At 43.2% G+C, this 19,897-nt stretch overlaps 2 protein-coding genes across 6 annotated transcripts; both read left to right on the forward strand.

Annotated features, from left to right (window-relative positions):
* Positions 1 to 300: 300 nt before the first annotated feature.
* LOC134945131 (hemoglobin subunit beta-2-like) lies at positions 301 to 1,330 on the forward strand. Its single transcript, XM_063934214.1, has 3 exons — positions 301 to 450; positions 695 to 917; positions 1,057 to 1,330. Exons 1-3 carry the CDS (start codon positions 359 to 361, stop codon positions 1,183 to 1,185), a joined length of 444 nt encoding a protein of 147 aa, XP_063790284.1. The 5' UTR covers positions 301 to 358; the 3' UTR covers positions 1,186 to 1,330.
* A 5,758-nt stretch (positions 1,331 to 7,088) lies between these two features.
* Positions 7,089 to 16,131, forward strand: LOC134945132 (uncharacterized). Of its 5 annotated transcripts, none has more exons than XR_010182052.1 (4): positions 7,089 to 7,216; positions 7,515 to 7,621; positions 15,070 to 15,232; positions 15,809 to 16,131. XR_010182052.1 is itself a non-coding variant. In XM_063934215.1 (3 exons), the coding sequence occupies exon 1, from the start codon at positions 13,285 to 13,287 to the stop codon at positions 14,428 to 14,430; it is 1,146 nt and encodes a 381-aa protein (XP_063790285.1). In that variant the 5' UTR covers positions 12,382 to 13,284; the 3' UTR covers positions 14,431 to 14,679; positions 15,070 to 15,232; positions 15,809 to 16,131. The 5 variants fall into 5 exon arrangements, 1 of the variants encoding a protein (XP_063790285.1); XR_010182053.1 differs by lacking the exons at positions 7,089 to 7,216; positions 15,070 to 15,232; positions 15,809 to 16,131 and adding exons at positions 10,496 to 10,571; positions 11,291 to 11,388; positions 11,485 to 12,366 and having other exon boundaries at positions 7,439 to 7,621; XR_010182051.1 differs by lacking the exon at positions 7,089 to 7,216 and having other exon boundaries at positions 7,439 to 7,621.
* The last annotated feature ends 3,766 nt before the right edge of the window (positions 16,132 to 19,897 follow it).

A 19,897-nucleotide genomic window follows, 5' to 3' on the forward strand; every position in this document is an offset into this window, starting at 1 on the left:
ACTTTGTGAACCACTGCATATCATACCAAGGGAAATAATATTAGTAACACCTAGGAATAGATTAGAAAATACAGACACTATTACTGTGTCTACATTTAAGCAACATCTTTGAATCTTCAAGATATATTAAAATAAATCTAAAATACATATTTAAGCAATAAAGATGTAGTTACTGTAACTGCTCAAGGGGCGGGGCACAGAAGTGGAGGAGGAGTGTGTGGAGATAAATGTTTCACTGCAGCCAATAAGGACCACAGGGGGAAGGACCAACTATACCTTATTTAAACTGAGGACTTTGAAGAACAATACAGCAGCTTATTTCTTCAGAGGCTGACCACATACTACCACAGCATCCACCATGGTCCACTTTACTGATAATGAGATTAAGTGCATTAACAATACATGGACTCAAGTAGATCCTAAAATTGTTGGAGGAGAGGCTCTTTCTAGGTGAGTAACTGCAAGAAGATAATAAAGTAATGTAGTACAACTAGTCTGTATGCATTTCCTGTGATGTTTAGTTTCCATATCAGACTATTCTCTTGTGTTCATATCATACAACACAGAATTTTATTACCAGCCATCACTTATGGCATACATAGATAAGGATAGTTTCACATATCCATTTGGTGGCTGGTAATATATCATACATATACTCATACATATACTATATATTTTTTTTTTATCTGAACAGGCTTCTTATTGTCTACCCCTGGACCCAAAGATACTTTCCTAGCTTTGGTAACCTGGGTTCCGCTGATGCCATCTGCCACAATGCCAAGGTGATAGCTCATGGTGAAAAGGTTGTGCGGTCTATCGGTGAAGCCTTACATCACCTGGACAACATCAAGGGGCACTATGCCAAGCTGAGCGTTTACCACTCTGAGAAGCTGCATGTGGATCCAGCCAACTTCAGGGTAAATGATGACATGTACATATTTGATGACTGACACCCATATAGCAGAATGATGAACTGTTTGTTTATTGTTTCACCTTATAAAAAATATTTCACAGCAGATTCCAGAGTTTAATGCTATTTATTTGTATCTCTTTCAGCGTTTTGGACGCGTCCTGATCATTGTCCTGGCTCATATCTTCCAAGATGCATTTACCCCAGAAGTCCAGACTGCCTTTGAGAAGGCATTCTGTGTGATTGCTGACGCTCTGGGCAAGGGCTACGTCTAAATCATCCTTACACCAGCAATAAGGAGTGTCACGCTACAAGTCTACATCCCTGCACAGCATAAACCTGCAAGAATACTAATGTCATCTTGAGTTTTCATAATGTGAAAGCTGAATGAATCTCCTAATAAAATATTATTCACCTACAGTATATGTGTGTTTGATACATAAAAACCTAGTTATTTTGTGATGACATGATAGCACACTGTGCCTCAACATATAAAGGTATGATAAAAAGTGCAAAATTGACACATTCAGTGTTCTGCAGAGCTTAAAATAAACAGTGTGCATAATATTTGCAGTGTGAATATGATGGTCCACAAAATGAAAATGTAATAACATTGTTCTAGCACTAGCAAAGGAATTGAGTAGAAAAGCAAAAACTTGGTTGTTTGACTATGCACACAGAACTATACTGCTCTCAATGAAAAATAAAAATAAACATATATTCATATGTTTTATACAATATATACAAACCAATGTATCACATGTACACAGGAACATACAGGTAAAATATATAAACATACCTCCCAACAAATGTGCGGAGACTGAGCTGGGGCACAGTGTTCCCAGATGCATAAGCATTGGGTCGCCCCAAATTATTGAGTAACATTCTATTATAGATAGATAGATAGATAGATAGATAGATAGATAGATAGATAGATAGATAGATAGATAGATAGATAGATAACATGTTTTAGAAAAATTCAGAGATGCTGTTGATTTTTTTCTTTTCTTACATTTGCGGATAATAAAGGACATTTCCCAACATGCAACAATATGCCCCTACAGTATATATATATATATATACATGATTTATAATGTCATGTTCTATTTTTAAGTAAATGCTACCAATTATGTTCTATGAGAGATGCACGGGTCTGAAGGTTGGTTTTGCCTTGCTAATGATTGCCGCTTTAAAAATATGGGGATTCTCACTCAAAATCCCGCACTTCTGGCATCTCGGACCCTATTACATTTACCCCATAGGAGCAAGCAGATGTATACCCACTTGAAGAGCAAATTTTGTGTGAATTCACACTGTGGGTGCTCAGAAAATGTAATACAATTCAGTCACGAAGAGAAGTAGCTGGGATGTGACTCATAGACAAAGTTCAGTGAGTGAGTGTATATGCAAATACAGACTATGCAGATTTATACATAAGCGAAAATGATTCTTGTTTACAGGCAAAGCTTTTTACCTAGTATAAGGTAACTGTACAGGAAGTGCACAATGGTAATGATGAGGAAAATTACGATGACAAGTAGCAAACTAGGCACATATGTTACAAGCAGAGCCGGCCCTAGGCATAGGCAAACTAGGCAAATGCATAGGGCGTTTGGCATGCCATGGGACACAAGCAGCTTCTGCTGATTAAAATGATATGCGGCATAAACAGAAAAGATTCTCCCTATGGCGCTGCAAAGGAAAGCAGCAAAAGATGGTGCTAAATAGGTCACCAACCTATTACAACAATAGGAAAAAGAAAAGTACAATCTCACTTTGCGCGTCCAAATGTTCTAACGGTCCAATGGTCCTCACAATGGAGTACTCCATTGTGAGGACCTTTGGACCGTTAGAACATTTGGACGCGCAAAGTGAGATTGTACTTTTCTTTTTTCTTTTGATATGCGGCATGCCTATATTCTGTGTGTAACTGTGGCTGTATCTGCATCCAAAATGTTATGTTTCATTTTATTCCTGAAAATCACTGTAACGTAGCATTTCGTATGCAGATACAGCCAGGGGTTAAAGTGAGCCGGAACAGAGCGGAACTGCGTTCTGTCAGTTCCACTTGAAGATGGAATGCAGTTCCGCCTCCTCCGGCTCACCTAACCCAATGTGTGCTGGCGCCGCAGGGAGATGCCGGGCGCCCGCTGTTATCAGCGGCGCCTGGCTCTCCCCGCACAGTGGAAGCACGGCTACGGCTCTAGTGTGCGCTATGAGAGAGACGTCATGACGTCTCTCATAGTGCAGGAAGCCGGACGCCGGGAGGATCACAGCGGTCAGACACAGTAGCGGGGCTTGGTAAGTATGGTGCTTTTTTTTTAAGGCACGTCTGCTGGGGGCAAGCTACAGGGGGCAAACTACAAGGGATAAACTACTGGGGGCAAACTACAGGGGTGCATTACTACTGGGGCATTACTACCTGGGGCACACTTCTGGAGGCATAACTACAGGGGCTAAACTACTAGGGGCATTACTATTTGGGGACTAAACTACAGGGGGGCATTACTACAGGGGGGCTAAACTACAAGGGGCATTACTACAGGGGGGCTAACCTAAAAGGGGGCAAACTACAGAGGGCATTACTACTGGAACATTACTACTTGGGGCAAGCTACATGGGGCTAACTACAGGGATGCATTACTACTGGGGGCAAAACTACAGGGGCGTTACTACTGGGGGCAAACTACAGGGGCATTACTACAGCGGGGCTAAACTACAAGGGGGCATTACTACTGGGGGCAAGCTACAGGTGGCTAACTACTGGGGGCAAGCTAAATGGGGCTAATTACTGGGGGCAAACTACAAGGGGATAAACTACAGGGGCGCATTACTACTGGGGGCATTACTACCTGGGGCACACTACTGGGGGCATAACTACAGGGGCTAAACTACTGGGGGCATTACTATTTGGGGACTAAACTACAGGGGGGCACTACAGGGGGGCTAAACTACAAGGGGCATTACTACAGGGGGGCTAAACTAAAAGGGGGCAAACTACAGAGGGCATTACTACTGGAACATTACTACTTGGGGCAAGCTGCATGGGGCTAACTACAGGGGTGCATTACTACTGGGGGCATAACTACAGGGGCATTACTACTGGGGGCAAACTACAGGGGCATTACTACAGCGGGGCTAAACTACAAGGGGGCATTACTACTGGGGGCAAGCTACAGGTGGCTAACTACTGGGGGCAAGCTAAATGGGGGAATTACTATTTGGGGACTAAACTACAGGGGGGCATTACTACAGGGGGCTAAACTACAAGGGGCATTACTACAGGGGGGCTAAACTAAAAGGGGGCAAACTACAGAGGGCATTACTACTGGAACATTACTACTTGGGGCAAGCTACATGGGGTTAATTACTGGGGGCAAACTACAAGGGGATAAACTACAGGGGCGCATTACTACTGGGGGCATAACTACAGGGGCACATTACTACTGGGAGCATAACTACAGGGGGCTAAACTACAAGGGGCAAACTACAGGGGGGCATAACTACAGGGGCTAAACTACTGGGGGCATTCCTACTTGGGGCAAACTACATGGGGATAAACTACTGGGGGCATTACTACTGGGGGCTAAACTACAGGGGGCATAACTGCAGGGGCTAAACTACTGGGGGCATTCCTACTTGGGGCAAACTACAAGGGGCTAAACTACTGGAGGCATTACTACTGGGGGGGCTAAACTACAGGGGGCATAACTGCAGGGGCTAAACTACAGGGGGCATTACCGCTGGGGGCTAAACTACAGGGGACAAACTACATGAGGACCATAGGCGTGCGCACGGGGGGTGCCTGGTGCGCACAGGCACCCCCTAATGTCCGGCACCCCCCCCGCAGCACGTCACGCCGATCATCGCTGTCTGCGTGCTGCTGCAGTAGCACACTGATACAGCGATGATAGTGATCGGATAACCCTAACACCATTGATTTGATTCACTGTCTCCCTCCCGAGTCCCGCTGCGCTGCGCTACCGCCGCCGGTCACACACTCACACACAGAGCTGCCTGTCACTGTCAGCTGTGCGGCAGCGGCTTCTTCCTGGACTGGTGGGCTGGCCGCATACAGCCCAGCCCACCCACCGCCACTGTCATAAACCGACTGCCTCGCGGTGTGAGTGTGATGTCATCACGTCACACCGCGCGCCCTCCCTCCCTTCCTTCCCGCCCTGGCTGAGTGGCTGCGCTGTGGGCTGTACTCCCGGCTCCCAGCTCCGGGCTAAGTAAAAGAAGTTAACATTAATTAACACATGCTAATTTCAAGTGTGTGTGTGCCCTGCTCTGCCGCCTGGCCCGGACGTTGTCGACCGCTGGAGGGGGACTCGGAGAGGAAGACAGTAGTCGTCCCACCATCCTGCCTGAGCCTCAGCCTGCCTAATGTGAGTGAGAGACTCACTCACTGTCTCTTAGTCTCTGTGTTCAGGCGGGGGTGGGGGTTGGGATAAAATTTGCCATATATATATATATATATATGTATCTCTGAGTGCCAGTTATTTATGGAGATTTTTTATATATATATATATATATATATATATACATCCACACCAATCGCCGGCACTCGGTCCGCCCCTCTGGGCTATCTTGCTCTGGTGCCCTCCACTAGGGTGCTAACCCCATATACATACGGCAAAGAATGAGGCGGCACTCAGAGGCTGAAGTTGCAAAGTGACTTTATTGCAGCTTTTGTACTAAAGTCACTTTGCAACTTCAGCCTCTGAGTGCCGCCTCATTCTTTGCCGTATATATATATATACATATATATATAATTGTGTGTGTGTGTGTGTGTGTGTGTGTGTATATATATATATATATATATATACATACATATATATATATACATAAATATGTGTGTGTATTTTTTTTTGGTGGTCGGCACTCATTATATACATCCAATAATGTTTGTATACTGGCCCTGTTGCCCTCCTTTTTAAAGTGCACTCACACATCGTAGATGTCACAAATACATACAGGGAATCTCGATCAATGGGTGTCAGACTATACTTAATGACAACATATGACAGCGCATATTTCTGCTGCAGGGTACACTGGGCTCCACTGGGAATGACATTGGAGTGTAGAGTAGGATCTTGATCCGAGGCACCAACAGGCTAAAAGCTTTGACTGTTCCCAGAATGCATAGCGCCGCCTCCGCATATTTTAATGTTAGCTATTATGCATAAAATTGATTCTTATCTCAGTGGATTAATGTTACTGAGCATTTATGATATAATTAGCGCTGTCAACATTGAAACATTTGTATATGTATTATTGTTAGTCTGGAGACGGGCACTGTGGTGACGTCCGTATCCGACGCCTGACAGTGGGAGACGCCGTAGACCCGGCAGGAGATTCGTGGTGATGGGTGCACTATATAGGTGAGTGTTTGTGAATATGTCTGTTTTCTTGATGAAAATGCTTATGCATTGAAACGTTGATCAGAAGCTTTGCAGCGTCTAGTCTGGCACTCCTTAGATGTCACAGAGTAGTTGCCCGGGTGCTGTCAGTACGATGGTATATATATATATATATATATATACACACAATATATGTGTTTTTTTTAGCTAAGCAATCAGTAGTTTACTGAGTGCACCTTTAGACTATAATCTATAGGTGCACTCGGTAAACTACTGATTGCTTCATATATTCTCTCTACTATAGATATATAGATCAGTGAGAGGCTGCTGCACTCACAGGTCTTGTAATCCGTAAGCATGTTATATACTTGTCCACCTCATCTTAGCAGGACACTCCAGTCCATATACAGGTCAAAGTTTCATTTTATTGCATTACATTTTGTCAAGACATACAAAATTTTATGTAATGAAATGTTGACCTGTATATGGACTAGAGTGTCCTGCTTATGTGAGGTGAATAAGCCTATAACCTGCTTATGGATTACGAGACCTGTGAGTGCCGCAACCTTTCACTGACTATATTACTGAAGGCACCCAGGTATATTTAATGTTATGGAATATGAAATCCCATTCATTTTCTGTGTGTTTGTGTATATATCTATCTCCCTCATTTTTTTTTTTTTTTTGAAGGGACATGCAGCAGCACTGTCAACACAGTACTAGCAGGAGGAGGCGGTCCAGCGAATCCAGCGCCTCTTCTCACCTTTTCTTCTCTCTGATGCTGTTGCCCGACGTCACAATCCAAGGTAAACCAGAAGAGGGGAACCGCTGCTGCCAGTGCTGAAAGGGGCAACCGCCGCTGCCTAAGGTGCCCAGTGCCTCTTGTACTGAAGGGGGGCACACACAGTGATGATTGTACTAGGGTGTACGGGGTCAAAACGAGGTACACAGTAACCACCTGTACCCCCTCTCTCTCTACCCTGGCCCCCTCTCTCAACCCTCTGTGTCACCTCCTTTTTTTCCCTCTCTCCCTCTCTCTCTCGACCCTCCCGATCCTCCCTCTCTCGACCCTCCCTCTCTCTCTCTCTCGACCCTCCCTCTCTCTCTCTCGACCCTCTCTCCCATTTCTTCTTTCTCATGAAATCTTTCTCCACCGTCTGTCTTTGTAACCTTTTTCTTCCATGTATGTAGGTATTTCTAGTTATTTATGTCAGTGTATTTTTGTCACACTATCTGTACAGAGTATACAGCCTGGTCGGCACATGTCACGTTATCTCCACGGGACGCCGTTGGGGCTCATTCACGCACGGCAGACTAGAAGGCACAAGATTTGCAAACCTACATTAAGGTAAGGCTCATGTTCTTTCTTGAAAAGAGGACGTTGTCCTGAAATGTTGTCTGGTGGTGAATATGAGACTCTGAGTGTGCCATATCTTTCCATAAGCCTTCCGTTGAATTTAAGGAAGGGCACCGGAGCAGACAAACTGTATATGCGTGTTCTGAATTGATAGCGTAGCACAACAATATCCAAATGGATAACAGATGACACTCAGAGTATTCTTAATAGTTAACATTTTTTCCCTACTTTTCAGGGGACACAGCCTGATGAAAGGGACTGAGTGCTGCCTGCTTTTTTTGTTTTGTTTTTTGTTTATTGTGGTGATACACTGCTTATGAGGATGACAACGGAACATTAACATTTTAAATCAACTTGTGAGTGCCGAATCTATGTACTATGCCAGTGGTTCTCAAACTGTATGCCGTGGCACCCTGGGGTGCCTCAGGACACATGCAAGGGTGCCCTGGGTTGGTGGTCCAGGACCAATTCAAATTATATATGGTCAATGTAATGGTCAACACCAGTGTTGGTGGCTGTCAGTCATAAAATATGTGGCCAAACAGAAGCAAATCTTGTCCATCATCGCACAATTACACCTAAGGACAATTTAAATGAATTTAATATTTCTTTCTAAATTTATCAATGCATTTGGCTTAGGGTGCCACGACCAGTGGTGCAAGTGTGTGGGTACGGGTGGGTACGGCGTACCCGTAAGAATTTAGCCGTGGGTACACCGTACCCACACCGACGGGCCGCCGCACCTCTTCCCTCCCTCCCTCCCTCTGCTGCTCCCCGCCGCTGATGTGAGGGAAGGAGAGCGCAGCCTGCGCCTCTCCTTCCCCTCAGTCTCCGGCGGCTGTCTCAGTTGCAGGCTGCGCTCTCCTTCCCTCACACAGACAGGACGGCGACAGCAGCGGCAGCGGTGAGCAGGGAGGGGGGAGGGGGGGCATGTATACCTGGCACTGGGGGGGCATGTTATACCTGGCACTGGGGATATCTGGCACTGGGGGCATATCTGGCACTGGGGGGGCATGTTATACCTGGCACTGGGGATATCTGGCACTGGGGGCATATCTGGCACTGGGGGGGGGGCATGTTATACCTGGCACTGGGGGATATCTGGCACTGGGGGATATCTGGCACTGGGGGGGGCATGTATACCTGGCACTGGGAGCATATCTGGCACTGGGGGGCATGTATACCTGGCACTGGGAGCATATCTGGCACTGGGGGACTTGTGTACCTGGCACTGGGGGATATCTGGCACTGGGGGGGCATGTATACCTGGCACTGGGAGCATATCTGTCACTGGGGGGGACTTGTGTACCTGGCACTGGGGGATATCTGGCACTGCAGAGACATGTGTATCTGGCACTGGGGCATATCTGACACTGAGGGCATATCTGGCAATGGGGGCATACTTGTGTATCTGGCACTGGGGGCATTTTTGTATCTGTTACTGGGGGCATATCTGGCACTGGGGGCATACTTGTGTATCTGGCACTGTGGGGGCATTTCTGTATCTGGCACTGGGGGGCAATGTATATTTGACACAGTGGGGGCATTTGTGTATCTGGCACTGTGGGGCAATGTGTATCTGACACTGTGAGGCAATGTATATCTGGCACTCTGGGGGCATTTGTGTATCTGGCACTGTGAGGCAATGTGTATCTGGCACTGTGAGGCAATGTGTATCTGGCACTGTGGGGCAATGTGTATCTGGCACTGTGAGGCAATGTGTATCTGGCACTCTGGGGACATTTGTGTATCTGGCACTCTGGGGGCATTTGTGTATCTGGCACAGTGAGGCAATGTGTATCTGGCACTATGGGGCAATGTATATCTGGCACTGTGGGGCAATGTGTATCTGGCACTATTGGGGTCATACGTGTATCTGCCCCTCCCCCCATATGTGTATCACGCCCCCATTTTCATTGGCCACGCCCCATGTGGCATTTGGCCACACCCATTTTTTGCGCGCGCGTCGAAGGCGCGCGCGCACAGTACCCGTAAGACATTTTTTCTACTTGCACCACTGGCCACGACTAAAATAAAGTTTGAGAACCAATGTACTATGCTGTATATATGTGTGTATAAGTACACAGACACACACATATATACACTTGAACCTGGATAAGTGGGAATCCTCTTTTACTGGTACTAATTATGAGGTCCCGGCATTTTGGCAACAAAAAGCCCTGTTAATGAGACTTTGAAACCTCTTTAACTGAGACTGATTTTACTCGCTTAATAGAAATATTCACCTCTAAAACCAAGACGAGATATATATAAACATTTTTTTTGTGTTTTTTTTTTTTACATGACCATATTTTTAAACAGCTGATGATTTTATTTTATAGAAATGTTAGAACAATGTGGGTCATTCCGAGTTGATCGCTCGCTAGCAGTTTTTAGCAGCCGTGCAAACGCTATGCCGCCGCCGCCCACTGAGAATGTATTTTAGCTTAGCAGAAGTGCGAACGGTTGTATCGCAGAGCGCCTTCAAAAAAAATTTGTGTAGTTTAAGAGTAGCTCAAAACCTACTCAGTGCTTGCAATCACTTCAGACTATTAATTTCCGGATTTGACGTCACACTTCCGCCCAGCCACGCCTGCATTTTCCCTGGCACGCCTGCGTTTTTCCAAACACTCCCTGAAAACGGTCAGTTGCCACCCAGAAGTGCCCACTTCATGTCAATCACTCTGCTGCAACCAGTGCGACTGAAATGCTTCGCTAGACCCTGTGCAAAACTGCATCGTTCATTGTGCCGCATACTCAGAATTGACTTTTTTTTAGCCTGATTGCTGCGCTGCGAACAAATGCAGCTAGCGATCAACTCAATGACCACCAAGATTTCTAATGTTTTTTTATTTTATCCACTAGGTCACCATCCTATCCGTGTGTGACTTGTGTTTCTCAGTGTGTCTATGAGGATTCTTTCACAGCTCATAAATGATAAGTGAGTGAACTGATTGACAAAAGACCGTGACAGTGTGTTTTTATGTTGTAGAGAATTTAGGCTATTAGCTCCAATGGAATTCAAATAAGTCTCTGGAACATAGTAACATAGTTTGAGGTTGAAAAAAAAGACAAGACTAATTTTAGCTGTGGTGAATGTTTAGTCGTAAACTAAAAAAAACTCCTTTTGTTTTTTATTACTATAGTGCATGATTTACCCACCATAACCTTGTATACCCTTATCCATTAGGAATTTATCTAGCACATTCTTAAAAGTAATGACCGAGTCCGCCATTACTTCTCTCTCAGGCCGGGAATTCCAAATACGTAATGTCCTTACTGTGAAGAAACCTTTCCGTCTGTGTGCGAAAGCTCCTCTAACCTAAGCGGGTGTCCACGTGTCCTTTTTGATCTTACAAAAAACAAATCCCCCGTTAGCTCTGTGTATTGACCCTTATATAATTGCAAATGTTAATCATGTCCCCTATTAACCTCCTTTTTACCATTGTAAACATGCCTAGCCTAGCAAGCCTTTACTCTTATTCTAGTGTCTCCATCCCCTTAATCAATTTGGTCGCCTGTCCCTGAACCTTTTCTAGTTCCAGGATATCCTTTTTAGTGTACGGTGCCCATAATTGTGCACAGTAATCGAGATGTGGCCTCACTAGTGATTTATATAATGGGAGTATAACACTCTCATCCCTTTAAATCTTATTGCAGAACTCCAAGAGAACAGGATATCGTAAAGAAATTCTAGTGTTCCACTGCTGAGCACCGTAAAATCAGTTATTTTAGAAGGCCAAATTCTTCATTTTCCAGTGAGTACAACTACATATTTAACAAAGTGATGTTATTGAAAAAGGTTTATTTTAATTAGCAACCTACCTATTTTTTGTTTTGTTTTATTCTACCAGTACCAGAAATTGCTGAAGGCCAATTGTAAACATCATATTAGTAGAAGCAAAACAAATGAAAGAAAAAGGCACATACGGACTATGTACTTTTATATTAACACTACTACCTTTTGATATACCTACCTTCTATTAACCTTGAGAAATGGATAGGTTTATTATTAAAATAAGAAAAGAAACTGACAAAGGGAAGTCTAATGAAAGTGCTAATAATAGCACAATCACCTCGGAACCTGAAGTTAAAAACTTACAGGAAGATAATGCTTGCACCAGTCATAGCGCATGTAGTTCTGACCAGCAACAAATCGCAGTCACATCAGAATCCGAAGTTCCACACTTACAGGAAGATAATGCTGACATCGGTTGTGCTGCATGTAGTTCTGACCAACCACAAACTGCAGTCACCTCAGAATCTGAAGTTCCACACTTACAGGAAGATAATGCTGACATCCTTAATAGTGCATGTTGTTCAACTTCTGACCAACAACAAACCTCTTTGCCTCTTAGTTCAAGTCCATGTAGTTCTTATTCAAAGCCTGCAAATACTCGATCTGATGACCCAGTCTGTGATATTCCAAAAAACAGATTGGAACGTCAGTTACGAATATCTAGAGGGCCCTTTCAGCCCATAATGAGTACATATCCTAGAAATAAAATAGGATCTAAAGTAAGAAGTTTTCATTCTGAATGGTATGAAAAATACAGATGGTTAGAATACAGCCCATCAACGGATGCAGCATTTTGTTTTTACTGCCGTTTCTTCACCGGTAATGATGCAGCAAGCAAAGGGCATACTGATTCGGCATTTACTACTAAAGGATTCAAGAACTGGAATAAGGCTAATGAACGTTTCAAAAACCATCAACTGTCTTAGGGGTACATTTACTAAGCAGTGATAAGAGCGGAGAAGTGAGCCAGTGGAGAAGTTGCCCATGGCAACCAATCAGCACGGAAGTAACATCTATAATTTGCATACTATAAAATGATACAGAGCTGCTGATTGGTCAATGGGGAAATTTCTCCACTGGCTCACTTCTCCGTTCTTATCACTGCTTAGTAAATGTACCCCTTAATCTCATGTGTTTAGTCATACATCTTGGACCTCTTTTAATGAAGGGAAACCTATTGATGTATTGTTAGATGAAGGCAAGCAGACCTACCTGTCTAAACAGGAAGAATTAAGATGTCGTAACCGAAGTGTAATGGAGCGACTGATTGATATAGTACTGTGTTTGGCAAAAGGTGGAAGGCCATTTAGGGGTCACAATGAACAATGTGATAGCCTTGAAAGAGGGTTATTTCTTAATCTGGTAGATATGCTTCAAAAATATGATCCTGTCATGGCAAAACATGCAAAAGAATCTCCTCGAAATGCTTCTTATCTAAGCAATCGCATCCAAAATGATATAATTGTGGCCATACACAATGTTGTAATACAAAACATTGTGTCTTCACTAAATGGAAAAGTGCTTTCAATAATTGCTGATGACACCACTGACTGTGGACACCATGAACAGATGTCCGTTGTTGTGCGGTATTTTGACAATCATAAACATAGTCCAGTTGAATTTTTTTTGTCTGTTCAGAGACTTTTCAAAGTTGATGCACAGTCTATTTTTAACCAATTGAATGAAGTCCTTGACAATCTTAAAATAGAGTGGTCATCAGTATTAGCGGTCTGTTTTGATGGCGCATCTACGATGTCTGGATGTACAGCAGGTGTTCAAATGAAGTGTAAAGAAAGAAATAGTAATATACTCTATGTGCACTGCTATGCACATTGTTTGAATCTCGTTCTAGTAGATGCATGCACTTCAAGTAAACAGAACAGTTTTTTATTTTTATTTTGGCATTGTTCAGACTCTTTATAACTTCATGGAGGGCAGTTCAGTTCGACATGCAAGAATGGAGAAAATTTCCCAAGATGTAGGATCCCAGTTGAAGACTTTAAAATCACTGTCTAATACAAGATGGGCTTGTAGAGCAGAAGCTGTGGCTGCTGTAAAACAAAACTATTCCATCATTTTACAAGCCTTAGATGAGATTGTTCAAGAGACCCGTCTTCCAGACATTAAAATAAAAGCCAGAGGTCTTATCTGTGAACTTAAGTCATTTGACTTCATCTTTGGACTTCACATGATGCATCCTATTCTCCAAATGGTGGTTAAAGTGAGTAAGGCTCTTCAAGACCCAGAACTCAACTTACTTACAGCAATGGCAGGAGTGAAAAGCTTGCGGAACACATTAGCTACTATGAGGAATGACCCAGAACATTTTCAGTCAATTTACCAAGAATCTGTGACAGCATGTTTAGAGAAAGATATACCAATACCTTCAGTTAAGAAGAGAAAAATATCCAGTCGTTTGGATAACACCGTTGAAACCCAGCATCACTTCAACACAAAAGAGGAACAGGAGAGAATTATTTCCTTTTATCCACTCCTTGACTCCATGATAGCTGGCATTGACCAAAGATTTGAACAGGAAACTTGTGTAGTAATAACTGCAATGGGAAATTTGTTACGTTTAAAAATTGACAAGGACGACCTTAAAATTATTGCCAATAAATGTAACATTTCCACAGATGAATTGGAAGCAGAAGTAAAGTTGCTTCAGGGCTATGATACATGTGCTTCTAAATATTGCACTACAAACACAAGACCGTGGCTTGATTGGCTAAAGGAATCGCATCGGTTTTCCATGTTCCCGGCCTTCTATAAAGCTATTCAACACTTTGCTGTCATACCGGTTACTAGCTGTTCATGTGAGAGGGCATTTTCAAAGCTAGGACATGTAAAAAACAAGTTAAGAAGTACAATATACCAACAGCGCCTCGATTCACTCATGTTGTTGTACATTGAGCAAGAATTGGCTCTCTCCGTAAATTACAATGATGTTATTGAGGAATTTAAATCATTGATGGCTGGTGAGAGACGTCTTCTTCTTTAAAACAAGGAACATGAAAAATCAAGAGAAAAGGACCTAAATAATTACAGTGGTTCTCAACTGAACTGCAATCCTTAAGTTTGTATGTTAAAAATCAGCAAAGTCTACTTCACAGACTTCAGCTTTATTATTCAGTTTGTTATTTGAACAAAGTTTTAAAAAATGCCCGAGATGAAGATGCAGTGTAAACCAAAGTGTAAACATCTGTTACAGTAGAAGAGAGCAGGAGCTGGCTACAGTGCAAGGTTATGGGTAAGTAGATTGGGAATATTGTGTGGGACATGATATTTGAATGGTTGGGTTTAATTATAAGAAGTGGATTGATGACTTTAAGGTAATACTTGACTTATACCAAGACTGGTTCTACCGCTCACTGTAATGTAATATGCTGGGCACACCTATGCTAGCAGTGCACAGCACACAGCAGCGTGCCTGAGAACAAAGTGAAACTGTGCAGTCACCAAGTAATTTAGACTGTGCAAAAATGGGCAAAAGGTTGTCAAACGGTGTCAGATGCATTTGTCCTGCCTTGCACTTTTGCCAGCATTGCATGTTAGTGGTTTGTAAATGAGCATTATTGTTTTAAGGTGTTATGTAACGCAATTGCCCGTTATTACATTGTTTGTTTTTATGCCATGAAAGGATTATTCCATGGAGCGGCTTACGTAAACAAATGAGATCTTGAAAGGCATTAAGTTGCTGAAGTTGTATGCCTAGGAGAGTATATTCTGCACCAGTGTGGAGGAAACTAGGATGAAGGAACTGACCAGTCTGAAGACATCCGCACTGCACACTTCCCTCTCCAGTGAGTTGTGGTTTATTTATGCTGATTCTGATGCCCTGTGAGTGCTCTTTAATACATTCTGTTGGTATAATGGCATATTTCATTGAGATTTTCGGTGCTAATATCACACCTAAATCGCAATGAAAGTGCGATTACTGATAACTGGGCCCCTTTAACTCCAGCATCCAAATCCAGCTACTCTCCCATACTATCTGCTCCTGCTTATATGTCTATGACCTCTCCAATCTCCATTACCAATTCTAACAGGCCTAATTGCCTCCAACTTGCCCTCTATCTTGACTGTAAACGCCCACACTAGGGTCTGTTGTATCCTGTCTCACATCGGACCCTTCTCAGTCAACATCCTCTGTAGTTGATATTTTAATATGTGATTCATTTCCTGGTATGCTTTGTTACTGACTGACACAACAGAGTTTTCTGGTGCATTATAACTAAACAATAATGAGGATGATAAGGAAATTAAAGAAACTATTCAACACTAAAATGAAGTAAAACATTTTAATATTGATTTGATTTTTTTCAGGGAGCAAGCACATTATTTTTTTTAGTTAATTAATCTTCACTTTCTTTCTCAAGGTGTTCTGAAGCTGAACAAATTATTCACAAGTAACCAGATCTGGGATGACACCATGAGGAATGGAGATTCCCCCTGCTTGTTAGATGCCTGCAAGAAACATCCTGGAATTGTATGTGTCATAATAGATTTATATTACACACATCGTACTTTAAAGTGTTTTGTCTGTGCTTGTGTTTAAATATTTAGTTCTGCAGGTTTCAAAGTACTAATTATAGAAGTCACAGACACTTATTTCACACTATTTTTAAAAACCTAAGTTGTCCTAAATGAAAAGTCATCTGTTATAATCTGGCACCTGTGATAATAATGGAAAGAATTAAAAGTGGGCGATGAAGAAACAACCGGCCTGCCCTGTGTTTATTCATACTGTCTAACAATTGAATTCTAATTTCTGTATTGTAGTTACTGTAGGAGTAAGAATTGCATGTAAGTCTGCTGTAACACCAAGCAGATGTAGAGGTTCTATTACACCACACAGATGCTTACCCTGCCTTGCACCACAACGGATTGCTGATTTTTTTTCTTAATGTAAGGGCCATTTTAATTAAACTAATTTTGCAGAACACCTACAAAATGTCTATCTCCCAGAGCAGAGATTTTTAAACCACCAACTCCCACCTTCCCAGCTCTTTTAAGTCATTTACAATACAGGCAATATAATATATCTGCTGTAATGTAGGGGGCAACGGACAGATGTCGGCGAGGTCCCAGGCTTACAGCTTGTTAGGTTTAATAAACCTCTGCCAGCCCTCACTGTACACTCTATTCAAATTCCCTGTATTATTTAGTTTGCATTGACTGCTAATATGTGGTGCTGGCACGCACAGTAGGCGGGGTTAGGCACGCCCAGTAGGCGGGGCTAGGCACGCTACTCCGGTCGTGCACCCCCTAATAAAATGTGCTGCGCACGCCTATGATGAGGACTAAACTACAGGGGCTAAACTACTGGGGGCACTACTAATGAGGCCACTGTAAAGGGGGCACTCATAAGGGGCATCACTACTGGGGACATAAGGGGCACTATATAAGGGCACTACCAATACAGTGGACATTGCATAAGGTGCACTACTACTGTGGTCATTGTAAAAGGGGTGCTACTGCTGTGGGCATTGTGTATTACGGGGTGCTGCTACTGTGGGCATTATGTGTATTAGAGGTGCTACTACTGTGGACATTATTACTATTGTGTGACCACGCCCCTTTCAGTTTGAGACCACACCCCCTATTTGGGGCAATACTTTTATTGCATGGGTACCGGTGGGAAGGGGGGGGGGGTGAGTTCCTCCACCTCTCTAGGACCACTTTAAGCACTGTATACAGCCACAGTGTATGTTTAAAAGGACATTAATAATGTGTGTCATATGTGTAAGGGGCATTACTGTGTGGAATTATGGGCCTGATTCAGACCTGATCGTAGCAGCAAATTTGTTAGCAGATAGGCAAAACCATGTGTACTGCAGGGGGGGGGGGGGCATATATAACGTGCAGAGAGAGTTAGATTTGGGTGGGTTATATTCTTTCTGTGCAGGGTAAATACTGGCTGCTTTATTTTTACACTGCAATTTAGATTTCAGTTTTAACACACCTCAAATCTAACTCTCTCTCTCTGCACATGTTATATCTGCCCCCCCTGCAGTGCAAATGGTTCTGCCCATCTGCTAACAGATTTGCTGCTACGATCAGGTCTGAATTAGGCCCTATGTGTATAAATGTGTATAAATGCATTACTAATGTGTGGCATTTTGTGTATAAGGTGCTCTACTGTGTGGCGTAATGTATAGAAAGGGCACTACTGTGTGGTCTAATGTGAATAAGGAGCAATATGGTGTGGTGTAATGTGAATAAGGAGCAATACTGTATGATGTAATGTGAATAAGGGGCACTACTGTGAGGAGTAACGCATATAATGTAAAGTGGTATTACTGTGTGATGTAAAGTGAATTAGGGACAATATCGCACTACTGTGAAGTAATTTGAATTGGGGTATTATTGTGTGGACATGCCCCTTCCCAGCAAGAACACCCCCTTTTTTGGACTGTGTGCCGAATGTGTGCACTGTTCCTATTTAAAATATAGGGGGTAGGACCACCAAAAATGAGGATTGCTATGGGTGAGTGGTGATGGTGCTGAGAAAGGGTGCAGGGTCAGAGACGGAACTAGTGGCAGTGCTAGGGGTCACCAGCCAAAATCTTGCCTAGGGCATAATATGTTGCCTAGGGCATCATATTGGTTAGGGCTGGCTCTGGTTGCAGGTACAGATGCAGCCAGAACTCGAGATGTTTACCCCTCTGCATTCTTCAGTGTATATCAGGTTTACTGTACTTCCAACTCTTTCCTTTATGTCAGAATTTTGGTCTTGTGTGGATGGTAAACAAGTCTCCCCCATTATTGTCTAAGCTACAATGATGTGGTTAAACTGTCTGGCACAAGTGCAAGATTTTCATGGATTTTTAAACACGAACAAGTAGATAGAGAAATGTGCCAAAATGAATTCTCTCAGGGGGCTTATAAGTTGTTTTTGCACTAACTGGCATTAGAGAGTGGCAATGCACCCTGTGCCAGTCCTACTCCTTGAGCGCAAGACATCATGATGTGGCACTGAGGGGGGCTGGCAATGGTGCAGAGGGGACGGGGCCCGCTAGCACTGGGAAGTGCAGCATTTCACAGGGTGTCCTGAAGACTCTGCAAGTGGCTGTGCACACCGCAAGGTGTGTGCCTGGAGCGTCCAAAGGGCACTCCGGGCAGCATTGAAGCAGCAATACTGGCTGCAGGGTGCCAGACTAGCTAGCCAGAACAAGGGCTATGGGACAGCAATGCTAATAACCACACAGCATAAATTAGATTATAACAGAGAAAATAAGATGCAGGTGTACCATGCAAACATTACTATTAAGAGTTTTCGTAAATATTAGAATTAAATATCAAATAAGAGCTTGGACAAAGTTATGGGCTTACCCACCAAGACCTGCACATTCTGCACCTGCAGTAGTAATTTGGAATTCCGGGTTTTCTCACCCAGAGCCAGCAGGCAGTCATAAGCAGGAGAGGGGCTTAAAACTCCCATACACCCACTGCATTGTGCACTGATGCCTGCTAGAGGCCAGTTAGTAGGCCAGAGTTGTGTAGTGCTAGGGAATTATGAATTCTGCTGTGCAGGAGACCAAGGCAGTTTGTGGCTGCAGGACACTGGAGCAGGACTGATTGTTGAGCGCAAGGAGTTTTAGGACTTTTTATGTTTGTGCTTATTTTCTGTTTATACCTGTGTTTCCAGGCCTTAACTTGAGAATGCTTAGCTTCAGTGTCTGCTGCAGTAAAAAGACACTGTGTTTTCGCCAAATGCCTGCCTACGAGTTCTTATTTCAAGTACCCATTTTACTATCTATCTATCTATCTATCTATCTATCTATCTAATCTTTAGTAGAAAAGTCGCACCCACAATTAATCAAAAGTGTGCATCAGCTGGGGTGCATCTATCCAGAGGTTTACCTGCTCCTGCAGGATCTCATTAACAGTCATTATATCCTGACTGCTAAACAACTGGTCTTGAAAGTTTACCGTTTACATACTACTGAAGTGAGTTATTTTTATAAATTTGTCTTCTACAAACAAGATTGGTGAGTGCGTACTATATATATACACATATATATATATATATATATATATATACCCTGCTCAAAAAAAAAGGGAACACTAAAATAACACATCATAGATCTGAATGAATGGAATATTCTTGTTAAATACTTTGTTCTTTACATAGTTGAATGTGCTGACAACAAAATCACACAAAAATTATCAATGGAAATCACATTTATTAACCCGTGGAGGTCTGGATTTGGAGTCACACTCAAAATTAAAGTGGAAAAACACACTACAGCCTGATCCAACTTTGATGTAATGTCCTTAAAACAAGTCAAAATGAGGCTCAGTAGTGTGTGTGGCCTCCACATGCCTGTATGACCTCCCTACAACGCCTGGGCATGCTCCTGATGAGGTGGCAGATTGTCTCCTGAGGGATCTCCTCCCAGACCTGGACTAAAGCATCCGCCAACTCCTGGACAGTCTGTGGTGCAACGTGGCGTTGGTGGATG

This window comes from Pseudophryne corroboree, chromosome 7 (genome assembly GCF_028390025.1).
Source record: "Pseudophryne corroboree isolate aPseCor3 chromosome 7, aPseCor3.hap2, whole genome shotgun sequence".
In the NCBI taxonomy this organism is placed as follows: Eukaryota; Metazoa; Chordata; class Amphibia; order Anura; family Myobatrachidae; genus Pseudophryne; species Pseudophryne corroboree.